This window comes from Anolis carolinensis, unplaced genomic scaffold, assembly GCF_035594765.1.
Source record: "Anolis carolinensis isolate JA03-04 unplaced genomic scaffold, rAnoCar3.1.pri scaffold_9, whole genome shotgun sequence".
NCBI lineage: Eukaryota > Metazoa > Chordata > Lepidosauria > Squamata > Dactyloidae > Anolis > Anolis carolinensis.
In genome coordinates this window covers 19329544-19354265 of record NW_026943820.1, presented here as the reverse complement: position 1 = coordinate 19354265, position 24722 = coordinate 19329544, and the positions used below count along the sequence as shown (strand labels likewise).

The 24722-nt window shown below is 39.8% G+C and overlaps 1 protein-coding gene across 1 annotated transcript in view; it reads left to right on the top strand.

Annotated features, from left to right (window-relative positions):
• Positions 1–792: 792 nt before the first annotated feature.
• The window catches only part of cdh5 (cadherin 5), a 46904-nt gene continuing 22974 nt past the window's right edge, over positions 793–24722 (top strand). The window contains exons 1-2 of the mRNA XM_008113963.3: positions 793–969; positions 22319–22523. Coding sequence (XP_008112170.2) covers positions 22347–22523 — 177 coding nt within the window. The 5' untranslated portion in view covers positions 793–969; positions 22319–22346. The remainder of the gene's footprint in view (positions 970–22318; positions 22524–24722) is intronic.

Genomic DNA, 24722 nt, shown 5'->3' with positions numbered 1-24722 from the left:
AAGCTGGAAAGCGTCCAGAGGAGGGTGAATAAAATGATCAAGGGTCTGGAGAACAAGCCCTATGAGGAGCGGCTTAAAGAGCTGGGAATGTTTAGCCTGCAGAAGAGAAGGCTGAGAGGAGACATGATGATGGCCATGTATAAATATGTGTGGAGAAGTCATAGGGAGGAGGCTTATTTTCTGCTGCCCTGGAGACTAGGACGCGGAACAATGGCTTCAAACTACAGGAAAGGAGATTCCACCTGAACATTAGGAAGAACTTCCAAACTGTGAGAGCTGTTCGGCACTGGAATTCTCTTCCCCGGAGTGTGGTGAAGGTTCCTTCTTTGGAGACTTTTAAGCAGAAGCTGGATGGCCATCTGTCGGGGGTGCTTTAAATGTCATTTTCCTATTTCTTGGCAGGTGGTTGGACTGGATGGCCCACGAGGTCTCTTCCAACTCTATGATTCTATGTGTGCCTCAGTGGGTGAAAATGTTGAGCCTAGCCCTTTGGACCAATTTGCCGAGGAGCGCCAGAAAATGTAGGCTTTCTCTTTCAGAAATGTTGTATTGAACTGATATTAAGGAATTACTTCTTCCCATCTTTCTTTCTGTCAGTTTTGTTCTCTCTCTTTGTCTTTCTTCCTTCCTTCTCTCCTGAGGCCCTTTTTTGCTTGTTCCTCCCAGGCCCAAGGTAGTGAATTTTTTTAAAAAAACTTTTTATCTGATTTCCTCCACACCCTTTTCTCTCCAGCATTACTAAGGCTTGGAACAATAACAGGATGCCGGGATGCAGGACGGGAAAAGGGCAGACTCCCAGCTGGGAAACCTTGGAGACTGGGAAGCTGAACACTCCCTGTATTGCTCAATGCAGAGAAATTGCTAGTTGCATTATGTTCTAGATATTTCACTTTACCCAGTCATTACTTAGGATGTATTAAGTGGACAGAGGCAACAGAATTGTGTCGATTTGGACAAAACCCAAGCCAGGTAAGAAGCGAGAAAAAGATTGAGATATTTAAGGATTCTTGAGCTTAGTGCACTTGTTCTTCCCTAACGTTGCTATGTATCTTTCTCTATTTAAAAGTTCTATTGGGATGGCTTTGTATTGCATTTTTCCCATGGTGCCGTCCAAATTTGCACCTACATTTTATTATTGTATTTATTATGCTATATTATATTCTTTTATGGTGAGTATGATATATATGCTACTTGTTTCAGGATGTGTGGTTTCAAGCTGGCTTTACTGATAGCACCGCTGTGCTCAAATTGCATGGTTGGAGAAACATATCTGCATCCAGAATATTCCCCATCGCAGGATGCTCTCAGATTGCAAACTCTCATAAGACACTGAACAATGTTTTAGTGAAACTGGCGATACAGTAGAGTCTCACTTATCCAACATAAACGGGCTGACAGAACGTTGGATAAGCGAATATGTTGGATAATAAGGAGTGATTAAGGAAAAGCCTATTAAACATCAAATTAGGTTATGATTTTACAAATTAAGCATCAAAACATCATGTTATACAACAAATTTGACAGAAAAAGTAGTTCAATATGCAGTAATGCTATTTAGTAATTACTGAATTTACGAATTTAGCACCAAAATGGCACGATGTATTGAAAACATTGACTACAAAAATGCATTGGATAATCCAGAACGTTGGATAAGTGAGTGTTGGATAAGTGAGACTATACTGTATTTTAAATCATAACCCAAAGTACAAAACCGCTACCAGGAAAACTTTAAAGCAGAAGTTGTAAAATAGTCCCATTCTCTAATCCAAAGTTTTCCAAATACAGTAGAGTCTCACTTATCCAACACTCGCTTATCCAACGTTCTGGATTATCCAACGCATTTATGTTGGATAAGTGAGACTCTACTGTATTTCGTTTTGGTGACACACCTTTTTAGATGATGTCTCCTTTTGTGATGCAGCAATTCAGTTTTACTAGCATACCGGAGGTTAAACCAACTCCTTATAACAGTGGTTCCCAACCTTTTTTTGACCAGGGACCACTTTGACTAGGGACAACTCTCCAACATTAGTCCCAAAGGGGTTACAAATCCGTTTTTGGTCAACTTTAGATTCAGTTTGGTTATTTGGGGTGCTGATTCAGAAAATCATATTGGATAGACCACATCAGCTCTAGTTTCTAAAACAGAACATATGCCATCCAGTAGCTGCCATCTGCTTGCCCATAGAAAACCGTATTTAATAATCTAGACCTGATGTGGTCTATCCAATGCAATTTTCTGAATCAGCATCCCAAATAAGCCCAGGAACAGGCCTAAAACGAAGACACCGAGAATTTTTTTTGTTTGGACTGTGTTATTATTCATAGTAGTAACAGTGAGGCTGCAGACCACTGTTACTTTATTTTAGTAAGTTCTTGCAGATGACTGGTGTTCCACAAATCACAGGTTGGGAACCACTGCCTAATAAGAATTTCATACTAGATAGATAGATAGATAGTGGATATAGATATAGATAGATATAAATATATTTAATATTGGATTCATATATTTTTACTGTATAAACAAGGTTTGGACATTTTTCCTTTACATTTCCTTTACTACACTTGATTCTTGTATAGTTTCGTGTATAGCCACTCCATGGGTTCATCACAAACAGATTTTATCCTTAATTAGAAACTAATCCATTTTAGTGGTAATTGCCACAACAAATTGTGTAAATAATAAAAGCTATAACAGTACAGTACTACAGCACACAGAGGCTGGATGGTGTTTTGACTGTGTCTTCCTGCCTGGCTGAAAGGGGTGGACTAGATGCCATTTGGGGGTCTCTTCCAACTGTAGTGAAGTATGGGCTGCCTGAGAGTCCAGTGGATTCTCCTTTTCTGGATATTTTTGAACTGAGACTGGATGGTTGTCTGTCAGGAGGGCTTTGACTGTGCCTTCTTGCCTGGCATGGTTACATCCTATGGCATCCTTGGATTTAGAGTTTAGGGACAGAAGTTTCAAATTCTCAGCTTGCGCAACCTAGTGCTTCATCAAACTAAAAGACCCAAGATTCTGTAGGTTGCAGCCATCATTGTTAAAGTACGGTCACAGCATTGTAAGTGTGTGGTGTGAATAAGTCCTTAGACTATGAAAATCAGTGTTAAAATCCCCATTAAGGTCCTAAGTGCTCTGGGAAAAAGTGAATGATTCTTCTTCACCCCGATGTATCTAATGCATTTGGTGTGAGGATAGAATGGAGAGGAAACAGCAGAAGTTGGGATTATTTTATAGTAGGTTAAGGTAAAGGTTTTCCCCTGACGTTAAGTCCAGTCATGTCTGACTCTGGGGGTTGATGCTCATCTCCATTTCTAAGCCAAAGAGCCAGAGCTTTCCGTAGACACCTCCAAGGTCATGTGGCCAGCATGACTGCATGGAACACCGTTACCTTCCCACCGGAGCAGTACCTATTGATCTACTCACATTGACATGTTTTTGAACTGCTAGGTTGGCAGAAGCTGGAGCTAACAGCGGGCGCTCATTCCGCTCCCGGGATTTGAACCTGCGACCTTTCGGTCTGCAAGTTCAGCAGCTCAGTGCTTTAACACACTTTGCCATCACTCAGAGAAATTTACATCATTCTGGGGGCTGAATTTTAAAGGTGACTTTTCCAGACTGTTATATGTCATCTTGAAAAATGTGGGGGGAAAGATGTGATATATAAATTCCACCCTGCCTTACGCTACTAAACCCAGGACCACGCAGGATGGAACCATGGTGGTTAAAGTGGAATCATAGTGGCATCAGATCCCATATGATCTTGGAAGCTAAGCAGGGTCAATCTGGGTTGGCATTTGGATGACAGACCATCAACAAATACAAAGAGCTAGGCAGGCATGGGCCAACTTCAGCCCTACAGGTGTTTTGGACTTCAGCTCCCACAATTCCTGACAGCCTGCTGGGTGTTAGGAATTGTGGGAGTTGAAGTCCAAAATGTGAAGATTTGTAAAAGAGGCTCCATGATATAAATGAGTTAACTGGAAAGGCATGTGGTAGCAGCTGATTGGCTAAGCCAGTTAAGAGCCAGAATTCCAATTGGCTACTGTCTCTAGCTTGCTGCTGAGACAACCGGTTTTAACTGCCACTTTCATCTCGGAGAGGGAGGAGCGCAGCTGACTGAAATATCAAATCTGGGATGAAATAATCTGGGACCAGATCCTGGGATATAGGGCAGTGTAGATCCAGCCAATATAAGTTGACACACACACCAAGTGGGATCATAGTGCTGTAACTATAAAGGCAATTGCAAACATGCACTTCTACTCCAGAATTTTATGACTTTCCTCCCAGAATCCCTGCTTTGGTTGTGGCTTCAATGAGCCAAAGACTGGGGTCCCTTCCACACAGCCATATAACCTAGAATATCAAGGCAGATAATTCACAATATCTGCTTTGAACTAAGTTATCTTAGTCTACACTGCCATATCATCCAGTTCAATGTGGATTTTATGCAGCTGTGTGGAAGGGGCCTGAATCTAAACCGCCTTATAAAATCCAGATTATCTGCTTCGAACTGGATTATATGGCAGTGTAGACTCATATAATCTGGATTATCTGATTTTATAATCTGGAGTATATGGCAGTGTAGATCCAGCCAAAGAGAGAATGCGGGAGCCCTGTGGCTTTTCCCCATATGCCCACCTTCACCATAACAAACAGAAGATAAACTGAAATGAAAGGGAAACTTTCACTTAAATAGTTAAGGGCACTGAAGGGTTTTGCCAAATGAAATAGCCCTGCCTCATATCCTTCCTTTGTTAGAACAAGATGGTGTAATTGTAAACAGGATATATGTAAAGGGATTTCTATAATCATTTAGCCTTTAGAAGCATTTCTGATTGACTGCTGTTGGCCAGTGGAATTGTATGAACATCCGTAACAATTTAAAGGAGGAGAGTAGGGGCAATCCCTCTTTTTTTTTCTTCCTTGGAAGAATTCCCAGCCTCAGTGGCAATGCCACCTGTGTTTTTTGCCTTCCAAGGTGAAGAGCAGTTAGTAAGGATTTGAAGGCACATGATAACAGCAGCAAAAGTATCCCTCTAATAAACAAACGACTTCTATATAAACAGGTAAGTAGTCAGGCTGGAGAAGAGGTTTTACAGTTGTATACCGAGACAGGGCCACTTGTATACAGTCGATGGCTGGATTTACACTGCCCTATATCCTAGGATCTGATCCCAGATTATCTGCTTTGATGTAGTTTATATGAGTCTAAACTGTCAGATAATCTGGGATAAGCAGATAATCCGGGATTTATTTATTTCGTGTCAAAAGCATTGGTACAGCAAATACATTTCAAATGATGGAAATAAAATAAAAAAGAAAAGAAATCACAAGCAACTAAATAGTTTTGGACCAAAAGCGGGCAACAGCAACCGCATTGTCTGTAGCTTTAAACAACTCCTCTTCCGTACATGAGGCAGGGCATTGTGGGCAAGCATACATATGCTGAGTTGTTGGTTCAGCTCCACAGTCACACAAGGTGGAGGATTCCTCCAGGTAGTGCCACCTTGCCAAGTTGTCTTTTGATCTGCCCACTCCACTTCTGAGTCTGTTCAGGGACTTCCAAGTTGCCCATTCTTGGTTTGCCCCTGGAGGAAGACCCTCATGGGGGGCCATCCAGTTAGAATTGCCAGGTTTAGCTGCCCAGAGGGACACCCTTGCTGTTGGGGGACACGGAAAGAGCCTCCCCGGAGATTGAGTGAATTCAGTCGGGCGTCCCCTGGGCAACGTTTCCACCCCAAAAGCATTGGATGAATGGATCCGGGATCAGATCCTGGGATATAGAGGGCAGTGTAGATCCAGCCTATGAGTGGCAAAAAAGTTATCCAGAAACATGAACCCAGCCCAAATGTTGTACCAAATGTCTGTATGAGTCTGGAAAGATGGAGTAGAAAACTCCTTCTGGAGTATTAGCTATTCCTCCCAAACAGGTTCAACACATCAGATATCTCCTTTAAACTTCAAACTAAAGCCTCAAGAGAACTTTTATTACTAATTTTATAGTGAAACTCCACCCCACCTCCCGACCCAGGAATCACTGGCCCCTTCTACAGTGCGATATAATCCAGATTATCTGATGTGACCTGGATTATATGAGTTTACACTGCCATAGTGTAAACATGGCCATCTGTCGGGGGTGCTTTGAATGCGATTTCCTGCTTCTTAGCAGGGGGTTGGACTGGATGGCCCATGAGGTCTCTTCCAACTCTACTATTCTATGATTCTATAATCCAGCTCAAAGCAGATAATCTGGATTTTATATGGTAGTGTAAAGGAGGCCACTGTTGCCAAAGTACCCTGGCATCTCTGTTCCATCAGTTTTTTCCCAAAGAAACTGGATTACATGGCTGTGTAGATTCATATAATCCAGTTCAAAGCAGATAATGTGCATCATATAATCCAGTTCAAAGCAGATCATATGCATTACCTGCTTTGTTAATCTGGACTATATGGCAGTGCAGAAGAGGCTGAGGTCTGCATAACAAACAAAAAAACCCAAAACCACCTGGATAAGATTTCTCTTTCCCATTTACCCAGTTCGTTTTCTCACAAGCGTAAGGAAATACAAAGGAGGATATGGAAATCAGCAGTGGGTTTGCTCAAGGTTTATTCATCTATTGTCTGTGCCTTGTTAGGAAGAAAGGTCTTTGGGTTTCTCATTTTCAGGGTTTCTCATTATTTTGCAAACTGCAGGAAGCCAGCCATCTGGTCCTTCCTGACTCTCGACAGTCATCCAAAGGAAATCTAATCACTCACAGCTAGGACTGGAGTCCATGTATACACGCATAGGGTTGTAGGAATATTTGATACTTGTAAGAATGCAGCTCTGAGTGATCTGCTCACAATTAGATCTACTGAAGCTGGAGATGTTCATGGGACTGGAAGCCTGGACTTCTCTGCCCAACCTCTTTGGAGCTTCCCAAGTGGGACCGGACCCCCTAGTCCTTGGGCTCTTCCACACAGCCATATAACCCAGAATATCAAGGCAGAATAACCCACAATAGCTGCTTTGAACTGGGTTATGAGTCCACACTGCTATATATTCCAGTTCAAAGCAAAAAAAATGTGGGATGTTATTCAGCTGTGTGGAAAGGGCCCTTGTCTCTCTTTGTCTCTCTCTCTCTCTCTCCCACATGGCCCAGTGCAATATAAGCTTGTAGTAGAAAATAAGAGAAAATACTCAGAATGCTTTTGCAAGGTTAAAAAGAAAAGGAAGGCTATTGTTCCAGGAAATTCATCTTGAGCTAGGAAAGGAGGTGGACAAAAGAAGATAATCTCAATTTCAGTAGAAGAGCCCCTAGAACAATGATGGGCAACCTCTTGCGCTTGGTGTGTCAAAATTCACCAAAAGGCCTAGCATGACTTGAGTGGTGTGTCACTTCGAGAAAAAAACCCATAATTTCCCAATATGTATAGTTTAAATAACAAAAATGTATAATTGTAATATATAACTGTATTTAATAAATCAAAAACTATTTACTGCCATTATTTCCATGTACAACAATCTATGGTACCTCTTGCAGTTTCCATGCTGATTTCTCTCTATTCTAGTTTCAAAGTAGTCATGAATAATGAATAATATAATAATAACATAATAGTAATAATATGATAATATTCCTCAATAATAATAGAATAATAATAGAATGATATAATGACATATATATATATATATAAAAGAGTGATGGCATCACGGCGACAAACAAAACAACAAAACTACAGGCCCCCCAACCTCAAAATTTGACAGCAAAACCCATCATCCACACCTCTAGGTTGATACAACAAAAAGAAAAGAAAAATAAAGTCCTAATTAGAGAGAGAGGAATAATTGCTTTTATCCAATTGCTGCCAGTTAGAAGGCTAAGCTCCTCCAACTTGGTCTCCTAGCAACCCAATAAAAAATAATAAAAAACACTAAAAATTAATACAATAAAATACTATAATAACAGAAAATAACTAAAAATAATACAAGAAAATAATAAAATATAATAAATAAAAATATAACTTACAATAAAATTAATAAAAAAATTGCAAATAACGTCAAATAAAAATTACACAACAATTTTTAACCAATACCACCACCACTTTGCCACAGCAACGCATGGCCGGGCACAGCTAGTGTATATGATGTGCATAATTCCCATGGAGTAAGCAACAAAACCACTGGACCAAATCACAACGAATTTGGCCACAAAAGACATAGTCATCCAATCAATCTGCAGACGGCAGCGTGTCAGCAAAAATGGCTAGGCGTGTCAGTGCTGACACGCGTGTCATAGGTTGGCCATCACTGCCCTAAAAGCTAACTCACATGTATGTATGTTTTTAGACCATCCTGAGGCAGGAGCTTCACGGATGCTCCCTTCCTAGATAAAGGACTAGCTAACAGTTGGAAGAAATGACCTCTGCAGGAAAGACAGAAACAAAAAGTTTTGAATGAATAGATCAAATTAAAAAATAGAGAGGTGAAACAAAAGGCAGAGGTTCCCAACCTTTTTTTGACCAGGGACCACTTTGACCAGGGACCACTTTGCAACATTAGTACCAAAAGGGTTACGAACCAGTTTTTGGGGCAACTTTAGATTCAGTTTGGTTATTTGGAGTGCTGATTCAGAAAATTGCATTGGATAGACCATATCAGCTTTAGTTTCTAATACAGAACATATGCCATCCAGTAGTCGCCATCTGCTCACCCACAGAAAACCATATTTGATCATCTAGAGTTGATGTGGTCTATTCAATGCAATTTTCTGAATCAGCACCCCAAATAACCCCAGGAACAGCCCTACAAATGAAGACACCAAGGCGCCCTGCCCAAGGCGCCCACCACATGGAATGGCTCTGCTCAGAGGGAGGGGGAAGAGAAGCAGCAGTCAGGAGGCTTGTTGTCGCACATTTCGTAGGTAGTCAGCCTCTCCCCTCCCAACATCCCTGTTGCCTCAGCACTATAAGAGGGTTTTATGAGACTAGTCACTCTTGTTGCAACGGTGTAGTAATGGTGAGACCGTGGACCATATTTTAGTTCTTGGAGACCACTGCTGGTCCACAGACCACATATTGGGAATCACTGCACTAATCTATTTATTCAAGTATTGAGGGATAGCTCTTAATATCATTTCATCCTGAAGAATATTTCCAAATCCAGGTAGCCCTTTGAGCTACCATAGAATAGATAATTAGATAAGTTCATAATTTCTTTCAAAATGACAGGGAATCATTCAATGAGAACGGATCAAAATGAGTTGCTTATCCAACATTCTGCGGCCCGTTTATGTTGGATAAGTGAGACTCTACTGCAGGGGTCCCCAAACTTTTTAAACAGGGGGCCAGTTCATGATCCTTCGGACCGTTGGAGGGCCGGACTATAGTGGGTCGAGCAATAATAATAATAATGAATAATAATAATAACAATAATAACAACAACAATAAAAGAGGATTGGAAGAGACCCTTTGGGCCATTGAGTCCAATCCCCTTCTGCCTTTGTGCACCAAAAGCACAAGCAAAGCACCCCTGACAGATAGCCACCCAGCCTCAATGTTAACAATAATAATAATAATAATAATAATAATAATAATAATAATAATAATAATAATAAAGAGGGTTGGAAGAGACCTCTTGGGCCATTTAGTCCAACCCCCTTCAGCCTCGTGCAACAAAAGCACAAGCAAAGCATCCCTGACAGATGGCCACCCAGCCTCAATGTTAATAATAATTCTCAATTAAAAGACAAAGTATGGATTGTCGATATTGCAATCCCAGGGTACAGCAAGACTGGGGAGAAACAATTGGAAAAGCTGACACAATATGAGGATTTAAAGATCGAACTGCAAAGACTCTGGCACAAGCCAATCAAGGTGGTCCCAGTGGTGATCGGAACACTGGCTGCAGTGCCTAAAGACCTTGGCCTGCACTTAAACACAATCGGCACTGACAAAATTACCATCTGTCAGCTGCAGAAGGCCACCTTACTTGGATCTGCCCGCATTATTCTCCGATACATTACACAGTCCTAGACACTTGGGAAGTGTCCGACGTGTGATCCAATACAACAGCCAGCAGAATGTCTGCTGTAGACTCATCTTGTTGCGTTTCAAATAATAATAATAATAATAATTGACAAAACTACGATCTGCCAACTGCAAAAGGCCACCTGACTGGGATCTGCGCGCATCATCCGAAAATACATCACACAGTCCTAGACACTTGGGAAGTGTTCGACTTGTGATTTTGTGAAACGAAATCCAGCATATGTATCTAGTTTGCTGTGTCATAATATAATAATAATAATAATAATAATAATAATAATAATAATAATAATAATAATAATAATAATAATGGTTGTAAGAGAAGAAGAGACCCCTTAGGTCATTTAGCCCAACCCCCTTCTGCCCTTGTGCCATGGGGGGCCGGATAAATGGCTTCGATGGGCCACATCCGGCCCCCGGGCCTTAGTTTGGGGACCCCTGCTCTACTGTATATAGAATTACACTTTAAAAAGTGCCTGTTTGAACTTACATGCAAATTCAGCTTAAGAACAAACCTACAGAAGCTATCTTGTTCATAACTTGGGGGTTGCCTGTATTCGCAGTTGTGGCATTGTCATCACAGTTGTAAAAACTCTATAATCTCCTGCTTCCAGGCAGTGATCACTGCAAGGATAGAAGTCTTTTCTTTATCAGTCAGATCATAGCATACTGACATTTCCTCTGGCGCTTTCCAGTTCAACAATGAGAAGCAGAATCCTTATCACTATTCCTCCTTATGCTGCAGATCACTGGCAGGAAGGGGTGGAAATTGCAGATTGTTAGACAAAAGGGGCCGAAATGTCATTATGCTGACCAGGGAACAGACCTCTATTACTTACAGTAGTTGACGGATGGGAGAATCGGGATAAGATACTTGACTGGGTTAAATGTACTTAACTAAGTATCTGATCTTGGAGGTTTTTGTACAAACGCCCCATGTGTTTTTCTCCATAATCCTTCTACACTTCAGGATATTTAAGTACAAGGACAACGCTGCAGAGGAATATCTGTTTCCTCTTACAGTCAGAAGAAAGCTACTGTTATCGTTCATCTTTACATCGCTAGTCTGTTCCAGTGCTAAACAACTCCTGTTTTTACGGATGGTTCCCCTAATGTTTTGCCGCAAACTGCTTCCCTGCCATTTCCACCCACCAGCTCAAGTCATTCCCTCTGGACCCATAGAAAACAAGTCTGCTCCAACATCTCCACCCTTTGGTTAAAAACAATTTATAAATAATGTATAAATGTTCTTCCCACTCTATATTTTACTATGTGACCTCCCCATGCCCTGCAATGCACACAGCCCTTCAGTGCCGGAGCAAACTCCAGGTGGGTGGAGATGCAAAACAACGTGATCTAATTAGAGCAGCCTAAGACTCTCAAATCTTGGGCTGTTGCCCTCAATTGTCTCTTCTCCAAACTTTAAATATTATATATCTAACATATCCATTCCCAAGAGTATTATCCAAACCAAGACATTTTTGCTGATGTGGGTTCAGTTACTTAATTAAATTTGGAGAGCTGGAGCGAAGCATTTCTATTGAAATAGTAAGGGTAATAAGCAACTGTACTATCATAGAAAGAGTAAAAGCATGAGGATGCTTGTTTTATCTCCTATTCTAGTCTATGTTATGCTTTACTGGGTCTATATGCCCCTTACTGTCAGTGAAAGTGTTGGCCTTTCACAAACTTCAGCATCACTTATTTGCTCAGATCTGCACCATCCTTTGAGACTCTTTGATGCAATTCCCTGATGCACAATTGTTCCAAACCCATACGTAGAAGACTGTACAGTAGAGTCTCACTTATCCAAGCTAAACGGGCTGGCAGAAGCTTGGATAAGCGAATATCTTGGATAATAAGGAGGGATTAAGGAAAAGCCTATTAATCATCAAATTAGGTTATGATTTTACAAATTAAGCACCAAAACATCATGTTATACAACAAATTTGACAGAAAAAGCAGTTCAATACACAGTAAAAGGGGCCGGGCTGTGGCGCAGCTGGCTAGTAACCAGCTGCAATAAATCACTACTGCGAGAGGTCATGAGTTCGAAGCCTGGGTCGGGTTAAGCCCCCGACCATTAAATAGCCCGGCTTGCTGTTGACGTATGCAGCCCCGAAAGACAGTTGCATCTGTCAATTAGGGAAATTTAGGTATGCTTTATGTGGGAGGCTAATTTAACTAATTTACAACATCATAAAACTGCCAGCAAAACACGAGGAAAGGAATGAGGAAGTACAGCCACTAGTGGACAGTGAAGCAACAGCTCCCCCTGTGGCCGGAATCGTGAAGCTGGAAAAAAATGTTAAATGCCTCTGTGTCTGTCTATATATGTTGTTTGTCTGTTGGCACTGAATGTTTGCCATATATGTGTTCATTGTAATCCGCCCTGAGTCCCCTTCGGGGTGAGAAGGGCAGAATATAAATACTGTAAATAAATAAAATAAATAAATAATGGTATGTTGTAATTACTGTATTTACGAATTTAGCACCAAAGTATAATGATATATTGAAAACACTGACTACAAAAATGGCTTGGATAATCCAGAAGCTTGGATAAGCGAGGCTTGGATAAGTGAAACTCTACTGTATTTCCCACTGCATGAAGGATGCAGATGTATGTGGAAGAAAGAAAATGGCATATCTGTCATGGTTTGCAAAGGCACTGTGTTGTGTGTGTTAACTGGAAAATGAAGTGCATGAAGCCGATTGGCTGAGCCTGCAAAGACTTGGGGATTGAGTGTTGTTACTCAGCCTTTGTGTGACTCTGATGAGGATTCTGGGATGCAGTTTCAAGATGATGGGATTCAGGTTCAGGATGAGTTTCAGGATGACTCTGATGGGAATTATGGGATTCAGGTGCAGAGTGTTCCTGCTGTGGGAGATGAGGAACAGGGAGAAATAATGTTGTTAATGATGATGGTTTTCAGGTGCAAGAAGCAGAAAGGGAGAGCAGTTCCCAGCTTCAGTTTTATAACACTAACGAGCCCTGTGGCCTTGAAAGCGAAAGCGATGAGGCCGCTTCTTTAGATTGGGCCAGTCGTCTGGAATTTCAGGGGTTGCGCAGAAGTCTCAGAATAGCAAATAAGAGGGAGGGCAAAGGGCAAAGAAATGCCTTCATGTTATGCTATTAAAACAGTCTGCTGAGAGAGAAATCTTTGTCACTGCAATTTCCTCACTTGAATCAAGAACCAAGTCTGCTTTCCTGTAATATCTTGTAGTCTGGATGTATCCTCGTTTCTGGGACTTTGGCTTCGTTTTAAGGACCTTGTTTCATGCCTAATGTTTCCATGGATTTGTTCTTACAGCCTTGTTTTTGCAACTATCTTCTGGAACTGAACTTTTGCCTTTTATGAACTATCTTTTCCCTATTTCCTAATAAACTACAAAATACTACTTTTGGTGTACAGTCTGGTGTCTTTAGCAAGGTGAAGCTAACCTGAGGTGCGACATTGATGCTGTTTCTGTTCTGCTGCTGCAGAACCAGTTTGGACAGGTTTTTCAGGGCTGACTGAGTACTGCTGGTTAAGAGAGCAGTGTACTCAGAGGGGCCTTGCTATTTTGAGGCCTGTTTGCTGCTGAGAAAAGAGGGTGAAGAACCAGGACTGTATTCTTCTCTGAAGCAGATTTGTAGACCAAGAAAGACCTGTTTATGACAGTGGACTTCTGTAAGTGATCAGAGGGACCATTGTAAATACTACTCTTTTTTGATGTCTTGGAATCAGTTAAGTTCCCATATTTTTGTTCTGCAACCTGAGTGGCATGTTATTGTTCTGCAGGTGACTCTGGATCACGGGCAAACGTAAGAGCTTCCATTTGTCATCATCAACCCATAATAATATCCTTCTGTTGTACTGAACAGCTTTGCTACCCTGTAGAGACCTCTCAGACCATTTACCATTATTCCTTCTCCCCACAGAAATCCAGTTCTGTGAGATAGGTAACAACACAGAATTGAATTCTCAGAATCCTTTGGATGTTTTCCAGAGGAAACAATTAGGGGGTTGAATTGACAAAGGTGGGAGTATGGCTGGCAGAGTGAAAACTGGAACATGTTCCTGAACCTTTTTATGATTGTGTTGAAGACAACATTTCAGCAGATGATTCTTGTCACATAACTAGATAGCAAACAATGCCTCTTTGACACCAAGATTAAAGGTTCGGGAATTAAAATGAATAGCCAGCATGTGTAGAGAGACAATTAGAAAATCACAGAATTACTTCAGCCTTGATAGGCAGGTTAAAAACAATAAAAGGGGCTTTTTTGGTTATATTCATAGCAAAAGGAAGAACAAAAAAGAGGACCCAAACAATTACTACCCAATCAGACTGATGATGATGATGGTGATGGTGATGATGATGATATTTTTAATAATAATAGTTTTATTTATACGAGGAAATATTCTGAAGCAGATCGTTTAACAGACAATCTATAAGCACTTAGAAAGAAATGCCATGCTTACAAAAAGTCAACATGGGTTTCTCAAAAAGAAGTCAAGCCAGATGAATTTCATATCTCTTTCTCTCTTTCCTTTTTCTTTTTTGATAGAGTTACAAGCCATGTAGATGAAAGTAATGCTATAGATGTAGCATATCTCAATTTCAATAAGCCCTTTGACATTTTCCCCAAAGAAGCTAATAAAATATGGACTAGACCAGTAATGGCCAACCTATGACACGCGTGTCAGCACTGACACGTCTAGCCATTTTTGCTGACACGCTGCTTGTTTTTGAATATTTACATAAAGCTCAAATTTAAGATAAGACTGTCCAACTCTGATCCAATCGTTATTCTCATCTTCTTCAATGTAAACGTGCTTAGGTATCCTTTTAATAATAATAGAGTAAAATAATACATGTAATAATAATAATAAATATAGGAAAATAATACATTTAATAATAAATAGAGTAAAATAATAAATGCAATAATAATAATATCAGAGTGAAATGATAAATGTAATAATAATAATAATAATAATAATAATAGAGTAAAATAAATGTAATAGTAGCAACAATAATAGAGAAAAATAATAAATATAATAATACAGTAGAGTCTCACTTATCCAAGCTAAACGGGCCGGCAGAAACTTGGATAAGCGAATATCTTGGATAATAAGGAGAGATTAAGGAAAAGCCTATTAAACATCAAATTAGGTTATGATTTTACAAATTATGCACCAAAACCTCATGTTATACAACAAATCTGACAGAAAAAGTAGTTCAATATGCAGTAATATTATGTTGTAATTACTGTATTTACAAATTTAGCTCCAAAATATCATGATATATTGAAAACATTGACTACAAAAATGGCTTGGATAATCCAGAGGCTTGGATAAGTGAAGCTTGGATAAGTGAGACTCTACTGTACCAATAATAATAGAGGAAAATAATAAATGTACCATGTATTCTCAAGTATAAGGTTACCCAAATATAAGCCAACCGGGACCTTCACCCGAGTATAAGCCGAGAGGGGCCTTTTCAGTCTTAAAAAAAGGCTGAAAAACTAGACTTATACTCAAGTATATACAGTACTAATGAAATAAATAAACATGATATTATTAATTGTAAAGCGCATATAATTATTACAAAATAAATAACTAATACTCACTAATTATAGTCGCACTATTTGATAGTTAACTTTATCTTGTCACAATATCACAACAATCTAACTTAGAGTTATATTATGCTGTAATTTTCCCGTAACAATTACGGGAAATCTCCTGATTCATAGCGTGCTCCAAAATCTTCTGGTATACTGCAAGTAGCCAAAACCAAGCCCTGTGAAGAATGGCTTAAGGGCCTGGGTATGTTTAGTTTGGAGAAAAGAAGGCTGAGAGGGGACATGGGAGCCATGTTTAAATATTCAAAAGGACGTCACATTTAGAGGAGGACACACTTGTTTTCTGCTGCTCTGAGCTGAGCTTGAAGAAAAAATACAGTAAATGGCAGTGTTCACAGGGCCTTAGATGCATGATGTAGCCCTTTCAATTATATATCCTACTGAGCTAAATGGATCTTTGTTATTGCTGCATACCTTGAAGTTATTTCCAAAATAAGACAACCCTATAAACCTCCACAGCACATTTATGTATTGGTGTTCATTAGGAATTCATCCCATCCTCAATGACATTGTAACTCATCGGAGGAAAACAAAACAGCAGCTGGGAATGAAGGTGTAGGAATGGGGTGTAGAAACTAAATAAAATATTAAGGAGAAAAAGAAGACCTGCCATATCTGACTGGTATGTACAGTAGAGTCTCACTTATCCAAGACTCGCTTATCCAACGTTCTGGATTATCCAACGCATTTTTGTAGTCAATGTTTTCAATATATCATGATATTTTGGGGCTAAATTCATAAATACAGTAATTACTACATAACATTACTGCGTACTGAACTACTTTTTCTGTCAAATTTGTTGTATAACATGTTTTGGTGCTGAATTTGTAAAATCATAACCTAATTTGATGTTTAATAGGCTTTTCCTTAATGCCTCCTTATTATCCAACATATTCACTTATCCAACGTTCTGCCAGCCCGTTTAGCTTGGATAAGTGAGACTCTACTGTATCATGATATTTTGGTGCTAAATTCGTAAATACAGTAATTACTACATAGCATTACTGCACATTGAACTACTTTTTCTGTCAAATTTGTTGTATAGCATGATGTTCTGGTGCTTAATTTGTAAAATCATAACCTATTTTGATGTTTAATAGGCTTTTCCTTAATCTCTCCTTATTATCCAATATATTCGCTTATCCAATGTTCTGTCGGCCCATTTACATTGGATAAGTGAGACTCTACTGTATTTTGAAAGACCTACCTGTATTTACTCAAGTCTAATGTGCCATTGAATCTAATGTGCACCTCAATTTTCAAAACCCTGAAACCCCAAAAGACTATTTACCATATTACGTGAATCTAATGCACACCCTAATTTTGGGAAAGTGATTTAGTCCAAAACAACTGAGCATTGGATTTAATTAAATGTGGTATATTCCTTGCACAAAGATCTTCCCATTTTTTCCAAGGACTTAGCCATGTTAGTCTGTTCCATCCAAAATAACGAACAAGCAAAATGTGAAAATATAGTGCTGTTTATTTTGCTGTGTGAAGTGATAGATTCATCTCTCTTTGGTTTCCCACCAAAAAAGAAACTAAGAAATCTTGAACTTTTCTGCATACTATAAGCATTTCAAAAATGCAGAGCCCAGTGTTCTGCAAAGTGAGCTTAGTTGACAACTTTGTTGTTTCCAGGACCAAAAGACTCTGAGAACTGTTCTGGATGCAATTCTCTAGCAACAGCAACAGATCAGGTATCACCTTTTCTTACTGTGATATGTCAAATTTCTAATTAGATTAGAGTAAAATGCTCCTTGTGGGCACAGCATTACCCAAATTTATATTTTCCTGTGGTACTTGTTAACAAGATAAGGCTTCTTGGGATCATGTCCAGAAATATTAGGATTTCTTTTCTAATAACATTTTCCTGTGAAACTATGAAGAATTTTCTTCTGTGTAGCTATTTCCCAGTAGAGTAGATCTACTTAATTAATTACTGAGTGGAAAGTTTTTATATAAATCCACTAGTTGTGCCTGGCCATACGTTGCTGTGGCAAGTGGTGGTGGTATTGGTTAAAAATCGTTGTGGAATTTTTATTTGATGTTATTTGTATTTTTAAATTAATTTTATTGTAAGTTATCTTTTTATTTATTATATTTTATTATTTTCTTGTATTATTTTGAGTTATTTTCTGTTATTATTGTATTTTATTGTATTAATTTGTTAGTGTTTTTAATTATTTTAGTGGTTTTTTATTATTTTTTATTGGGTTGCTAGGAGACCAAGTGGGCGGAGCTTAGCCTTCTAACTGGCAGCAATTGGATAAAAGCAATTATTCCTCTCCCTCTAATTAGGACTTTATTTTTCTTTTCTTTTTGTTGTATCAACCTAGAAGCATGGATGAGGGGTTGTGCTGTCAATTTTCAAGGTTGTGGGATATTTAGTTTTGTTGTTTTGTCCGGTGCCGTGATTCCATCACTCTTTTATATATATAGATTGGATCTACTCTAGTTGAAGGGAGCCAGGGCAATGTAGTAGTTTTTGCATTGGACTAAGACTTTGGGGGGGAGGGCTGGTGGCACAGTGTGTTAAAGCACTGAGCTGCTGAACTTGCGGACCAAAAGGTCCCAGGTTCAAATCCCGGGAGCGGAATGAGCACTCGCTGTTAGCCCCAGCTTCTGCCAACCTAGCAGTTCGAAAACATGCAAATGTGAGTAGATCAATAGGTACCGCTCCGGCGGGAAGGTAACGGCGCTCCATGCCGTCATGCCGGCCACATGACCTGGAGATGTCTATGGACAATGCTGGCTCTTTGGCTTAGAAATGTAGATGAGCACCAACCCCCAGAGTCGGTCACGACTGGACTTAACATCAGGGGAAACCTTTACCTTTACCTTTGGGAGTTGTTGATGTTGTTGTTGGCTCTTCAAATTACTTCCAATTTATTGCGATCCTAAGACCAATCTATCACAGGATTTTCCTGGCAAGATTTGTTCAGATAGAGTTTGCCTTTGCCCTCCTCGGAGGCTGAAAGAATGTGTCGAGCCCAATGTCACCCAGTGGGTTTCCATGGACGATCAGGGACTCGCCTTTTCCATGTATGTCTCTTCAAATTGCCTATTAGCTTATAGCAATCTGATTAATTTCATAGGGTTTTCTTAGGTAATGGATGCTCAGAAGTGGTTTTGCCACTTTCTTCTTATGGAATATAGCCTACAGCTCATGGTATTTGTTGGCAATCTCCTGCCCAAGTACAAACCAGGGAAGACCCTACTTAGCTTCCAAGATCACATGGAATCTGATCCTTTCAGGGAAAAAACAAGAAGAAGTGTTGTTGAAGACTTTCATGGCCAGAATCACTGGATTGCTGTAAGTTTTCCGGGTTGTATGGCCAGGTTCCAGAAGCATTCTCTCCCGACGTTTCACCCATATCTGTGGCAGGCATCCTGAGAGGTTGTAAGGTCTGTTGGAAACTAGGCAAGTGACTAAGGCTAGTGTGAATGTTGTAATTGGCCACCTTGATTAGCATTGAAAAGCCTTGCAGCTTCAAAGCCTGGCTGCTTCCTGCCTGGGCGAATCCTTGTTGGAAGGTGTTAACCTGCCCTGATTGTTTCCTGTCTGGAATTCCCCTGTTTTCTGAGTGTTGTTCTTTATTTACTGTCCTGATTTTAGAGTAGACCTCGCAACCTCTGAGGATGCCTGCCATAGATGTGGGCGAAACATCAGGATAGAATGCTTCTGGGACATGGCCCTACAGCGCAGAAAATTCACAGCAACCCAGTCAGAAACAACTTGAATGCAGAATCTAGTTAGAACATTTGGGGCACAATATTAGAGCAATCTTGTGACTGGCATGAAAAATGTCAAAAGTTTTGGTAGACATAGTTCACAGAAGGAGCTGATGCTTAATTTCTGAAGTAATGTATTTTGTTTGGTGACATCCAGTCTGCTCAAAAAAACCATCAGAGGAAGTGAAATCACATGCGTGTCTTGGGAACATAGAAAGAGGAATCTGTAAATCAAACAGAAACAACACAAGTGGAACAAATACACTCTACTACATGTCTGACTCTGGGGGTTGTTACTCATCTCCATTTCTAAGCCGAAAAACTGGCGTTGTCCATAGACACTTCCAAGAACATGTGGCCGGCATGACTGCATGGAGCGCCATTACCTTCCTGCCGGAGCGGTACCTATTGATCTACTCACATTGGCATGTTTTCGAACTGGCAGAAGCTGGAGCTAACAGCGGGCGCTCACTCCGCTCCCGGGATTTGAACCTGGGACCTTTCGGTCTGCAAGTTCAGCAGCTCTGTGCTTTAACACACTTCGCCACCGGGGCTCTGGTGAATACTCAGAGATAATTTGCGACTACAGTAGAGTCTCACTTATCCAACATCCGCTTATCCAACGTTCTGGATTATCCAATGCAGTTTGCCTCCTGCCCCGATCCAAAATTGTTTCTCTAGACAGCAAGGATTGAATCTTTAATGGATTTAATTTCCGACAATGTTGCTACCGTAGGTTCATTTTATGCAATTCTATCTTTATTTGTAGTCAATTTGTTAGTAGCCAATGTTTTTGTAGTCAATGTTTTCAATATACAGTAGAGTCCCACTTATCCAAGCCTCGCTTATCCAAGCCTCTGGATAACCCAAGCCATTTTTGTAGTCAATGTTTTCAATATATCATGATATTTTGGTGCTAAATTCGTAAATACAGTAATTACAACATAACATTACTGCGTATTGAACTACTTTTTCTGTCAAATTTGTTGTATAACATGATGTTCTGGTGCTTAATTTGTAAAATCATAACCTAATTGGATGTTTAATAGGCTTTTCCTTAATCCCTCCTTATTATCCAAGATATTCGCTTATCCAAGCTTCTGCCGGCCCGTTTAGCTTGGATAAGTGAGACTCTACTGTATTGTAATGTTTTGGTGCTAAATTCATACATACAGTAATTACTACATACCGTTACCATGTTTTGGGCTGCTTTTTCTGACGATTTGTTGTAAAACATGATGTTTTTGGTGCTTAATTTGTAAAATCGTAACGTAATTTGACATTTAATAGGCTTTTCCTTAATCCCTCCTTATTATCCAACATTTTCGCTTATCCAATATTCTGCCAGCCTGTTTATGTTGGATAAGTGAGACTCTCCTGTACTTCCTTCTGAAAAATAGCTGAGAGCAACTGCATTCCTTAGTAGTCCACCATCCAACTACTGACCAGGCCAGACCCTGTTTAGCTTCCAAGATCAGGCAGTCTACACTGCCATATAATCCAGTTCAAAGCAGGTAATCTGGATTTTATATGGCAGTGTAGAAGGGGCCTCAATCTTCTCCACACACACACACACATACCCATTTGTGCTCACAGCAGCCCTATGAGGTAGACGACATTGAAGAAAAGAAGGAACAGGAAAGCAGAGAGTCAACCAGCCTAAAATAACTCACTGAGTTACTTGGTGCAATAGGGTCTTGAACATGGATTTACCAATTCCTATTCTTGGACTGTAGCTCCCAACTGGACTGATGCTATTATAATGGCACCCCCTACCCCAAATAAGTGTCACAAGGGGATGTATTTTCTCCCATATTCCAAAAGCAAAGTGGAATACAGTAGAGTGGAATACAGTAGAGGGCCGGGCTGTGGCGCAGGCTGGTAAACAGTTGCTGCAATAAATCACTCTGACCATGAGGTCATGAGTTCGAGGCCAGCCCGTGGCAGGGTGAGCACCCATCAATTAAAAATAAAAAATAGCCCCTGCTCGTTGCTGACCTAGCAACCCGAAAGATAGTTGCATCTATCAAGTAGGAAATAAGGTACCACTTATAAAAGTCGGGAGGCAAGTTTAACTAATTTACAACGTTGGAATGAGGAAGTGCCATCAGAGTGGATGATGAAGCAGCTGCTCCCCCCTGTGGCCAGAATCAAACATCCCCTCAGGAGAAGGTTAAATTGCCTCTGCGTCTGTCTGTCTGTCTGTCTGTCTCTGTCTCGGTTCGATGTGTTTATGGGCATTGAATGTTTGCCCTATATGTGTATAATGTGATCCGCCCTGAGTCCCCTTCGGGGTGAGAAGGGCGGAATATAAATACTGTAAATAAATACATAAATAAATAAATAAATAAATAGAGTCTCACTTATCCAACGTAAACGGCAGAACGTTGGATAAGTGAATATGTTGGATAACAAGGAGAGGTTATGGAGAAGCCTATTAGACATCAAATTAGGTTATGATTTTACAAATTAAGCACCAAAACATGACGTATACAACACATTTGACAGAAAAAGTAGTTCAATACGCAGTAATGCTACGTAGTAATTACTGTATTTACGAATTTAGCACCAAAATATCACGATGTATTGAAAACACTGACTACAAAAATGCATTGGATAATCCAGAACGTTGGATAAGCGAGTGTTGGATAAGTGAGACTCTACTGTACTTTAATATTGTTACTCCGTCACTTTTCAGTCAAAAGAAATTTGCTATATACCCAAAAGTGAGGCAAGAGTAACCAAATAGTTGCAGAGATGGTAGAATAACTAAAAACTGGCTCTGGTCTCTTTTGTACAGCCCTACTTTATCGAAAACTAGTGATATGCTTTGCTCTTGGATTTCTGTGCCTAAGTATAAAATACGGTATAATTAAACATTATTGTTCATTTACTTTTCAATTGTTTATATTACTTTTCTGTTACAGGCTTTCTAAGGCTACCAGACCTACAGAGATGGCAAGTCACTGCTTCTTCCACCCTCTGATTTTCCTAGCTCTGGCTTTGGTTTGTGATGTTTTCTCAGAGTCTGCTGAACACAACAGCCACAAGCGTATGAGGAGAGAGTGGGTCTGGAATAACCTACACATCAGGGAAAATCTGAATGTGACACTTCCACACCATGTTGGGAAGGTAAGAATGTAACAAGCAGAACTTGGAAAGGAAAGACCTCATCCCATGAGTTGCAAAAAGTGGAGATCATTTTCTTATCTTGCTGCGTTTAAAACGAAATCATTTCATTTTTCCAAATCCCATCACACACTGTTATTTTTTACCCTTTCTTCCTAAACAATTTGCATTCTGTTGCATCACATGGGCGAGCACAGTCCCACCCACGCCACTTTTTTAAATGTTATTATTATTTATTATGACACAGCAAACAAGATAGACATGCTGGATTTCGTATCAAAATATCACAAGTCGAACACTTCCCAAGTGTCTAGGACTGTGTGATGTATTTTCAGAGGATGCGTGCAGATCCCAGTAGGATGGCCTTTTGCAGTTGGCAGATCGTGATTTTGTCAATGTCCACTGTTTCCAAATGCCGGCTGAGATCTTTTGGCACGGCACCCAATGTGCCGATCACCACCGGGACCACCTGCACTGGATTCTGCCAGAGTCTTTGCAGTTCAATCTTGAGGTCCTGATAGCGGCTGAGTTTTTCCTGTTGTTTTTCGTCAATGCGACTATCACCTGGGATGGCAACATCAATGATCCAAACCTTTTTCTTTTCCACAACTGTGATGTCTGGTGTGTTGTGTTCCAGAACTTTGTCAGTCTGGATTCGGAAGTCCCACAGTATCTTTGTGTGCTCATTTTCCAATACTTTTGCAGGTTTGTGATCCCGCCAGTTCTTTGCTGCTGGGAGGTGGTACTTGAGGCATAAGTTCCAATGAATCATTTGGGCCATATAGTTGTGCCTCTGTTTGTAGTCTGTCTGTGCAATTTTCTTACAGCAGCTGAGGATATGATCCATGGTTTCGTCGGTTTCCTTGCACAGTCTGCATTTTGGATCATCAGCTGATTTTTCGATCTTGGCCTTGATTGTATTTGTTCGGATGGCTTGCTCCTGGGCTGCAAGGATCAGGCCTTTTGTCTCCTTCTTCAGGGTCCCATTCGTGAGCCAGAGCCAAGTCTTCTCCTTATCAGCTTTTCCTTCAATTTTGTCAAGGAACTTTCCATGCAATGTTTTGTTGTGCCAGCTGTCAGCTCTAGTTTGTAGTGTGGCTTTCTTGTACTGATGTTTTATCTGCTGTGCTTTGAGGAGTTTCAGATTTTTGACTTCAATCAAAGCAGGTTCTTCACTTTGCTTTACATATTCTGCCAGGGCATGTTCTTCTTCTTTGACTGCTTGTTTTACTTGTAGGAGTCCTCTGCCCCCTGATCGTCTAGGCAGATATTTTTATTTTTATTATTATTATTATTATTATTATTATTATTATTATTATTATTATTAGAGAAAATTTTACAGTTAAATAAACATACTCTATACATTTCCCCCTCTTTTATTTACATTCACCCATGTGCTCCCCTTCTCCAGAGCCATCTCTTCTTCTGTAGTCCCTTCTTCTTCTGAAGAATGTATTCTTCATTTGGAGATAAATTCCCGTCTTCTTTTTCCAATAATTTTTCTAGAAGTTTTCTCCAAATACCTTCGAAGTCATTTTTTCCCATAATCCTTCTTTACTTTTAAATTTGATGTTAGCTTGTCATTCAGTGCCATTCTCCAAACTTCTTTATACCATTCATTAACTTGTATTTTCATGTCTCCTTTCCAATATTTTGCAATTAGCTGCTGTTAAGAGCATATCTATTAATTTTTTCCCTCTTATCTTTCTCATCCTCTTTTTAATTAAAAGTAATATTTCCACTGGATTCCTTCAAATTTTTATATTCATAATATTTTCTATTTCCCTTATAACCATTTCCCAAAAATCTTTTACATGCCACTTTTTTAAAAATCAGGAAAATCATGTACAGTAGAGTCTCGCTTATCCAACATTCTGGATTATCCAACGCATTTTTGGAGTCAATGTTTTCAATATATCGTGATATTTTGGTGCTAAATTCGTAAATACAGTAATTACTACATAGCATTACTGCGTATTGAACTACTTTTTCTGCCAAATTTGTTGTCTAACATGATGTTTTGGTGCTTCATTTGTAAAATCATAACCTAATTTGATGTTAATAGGCTTAATGCCTCCTTATTATCCAACGTATTTGCTTATCCAACATTCTGCTAGCCCGTTTATGTTGGATAAGTGAGACTCTATGGTATATTCAGTTATTCCAAAATCTGAAAAAAATATTAAATATCCCCAATATACT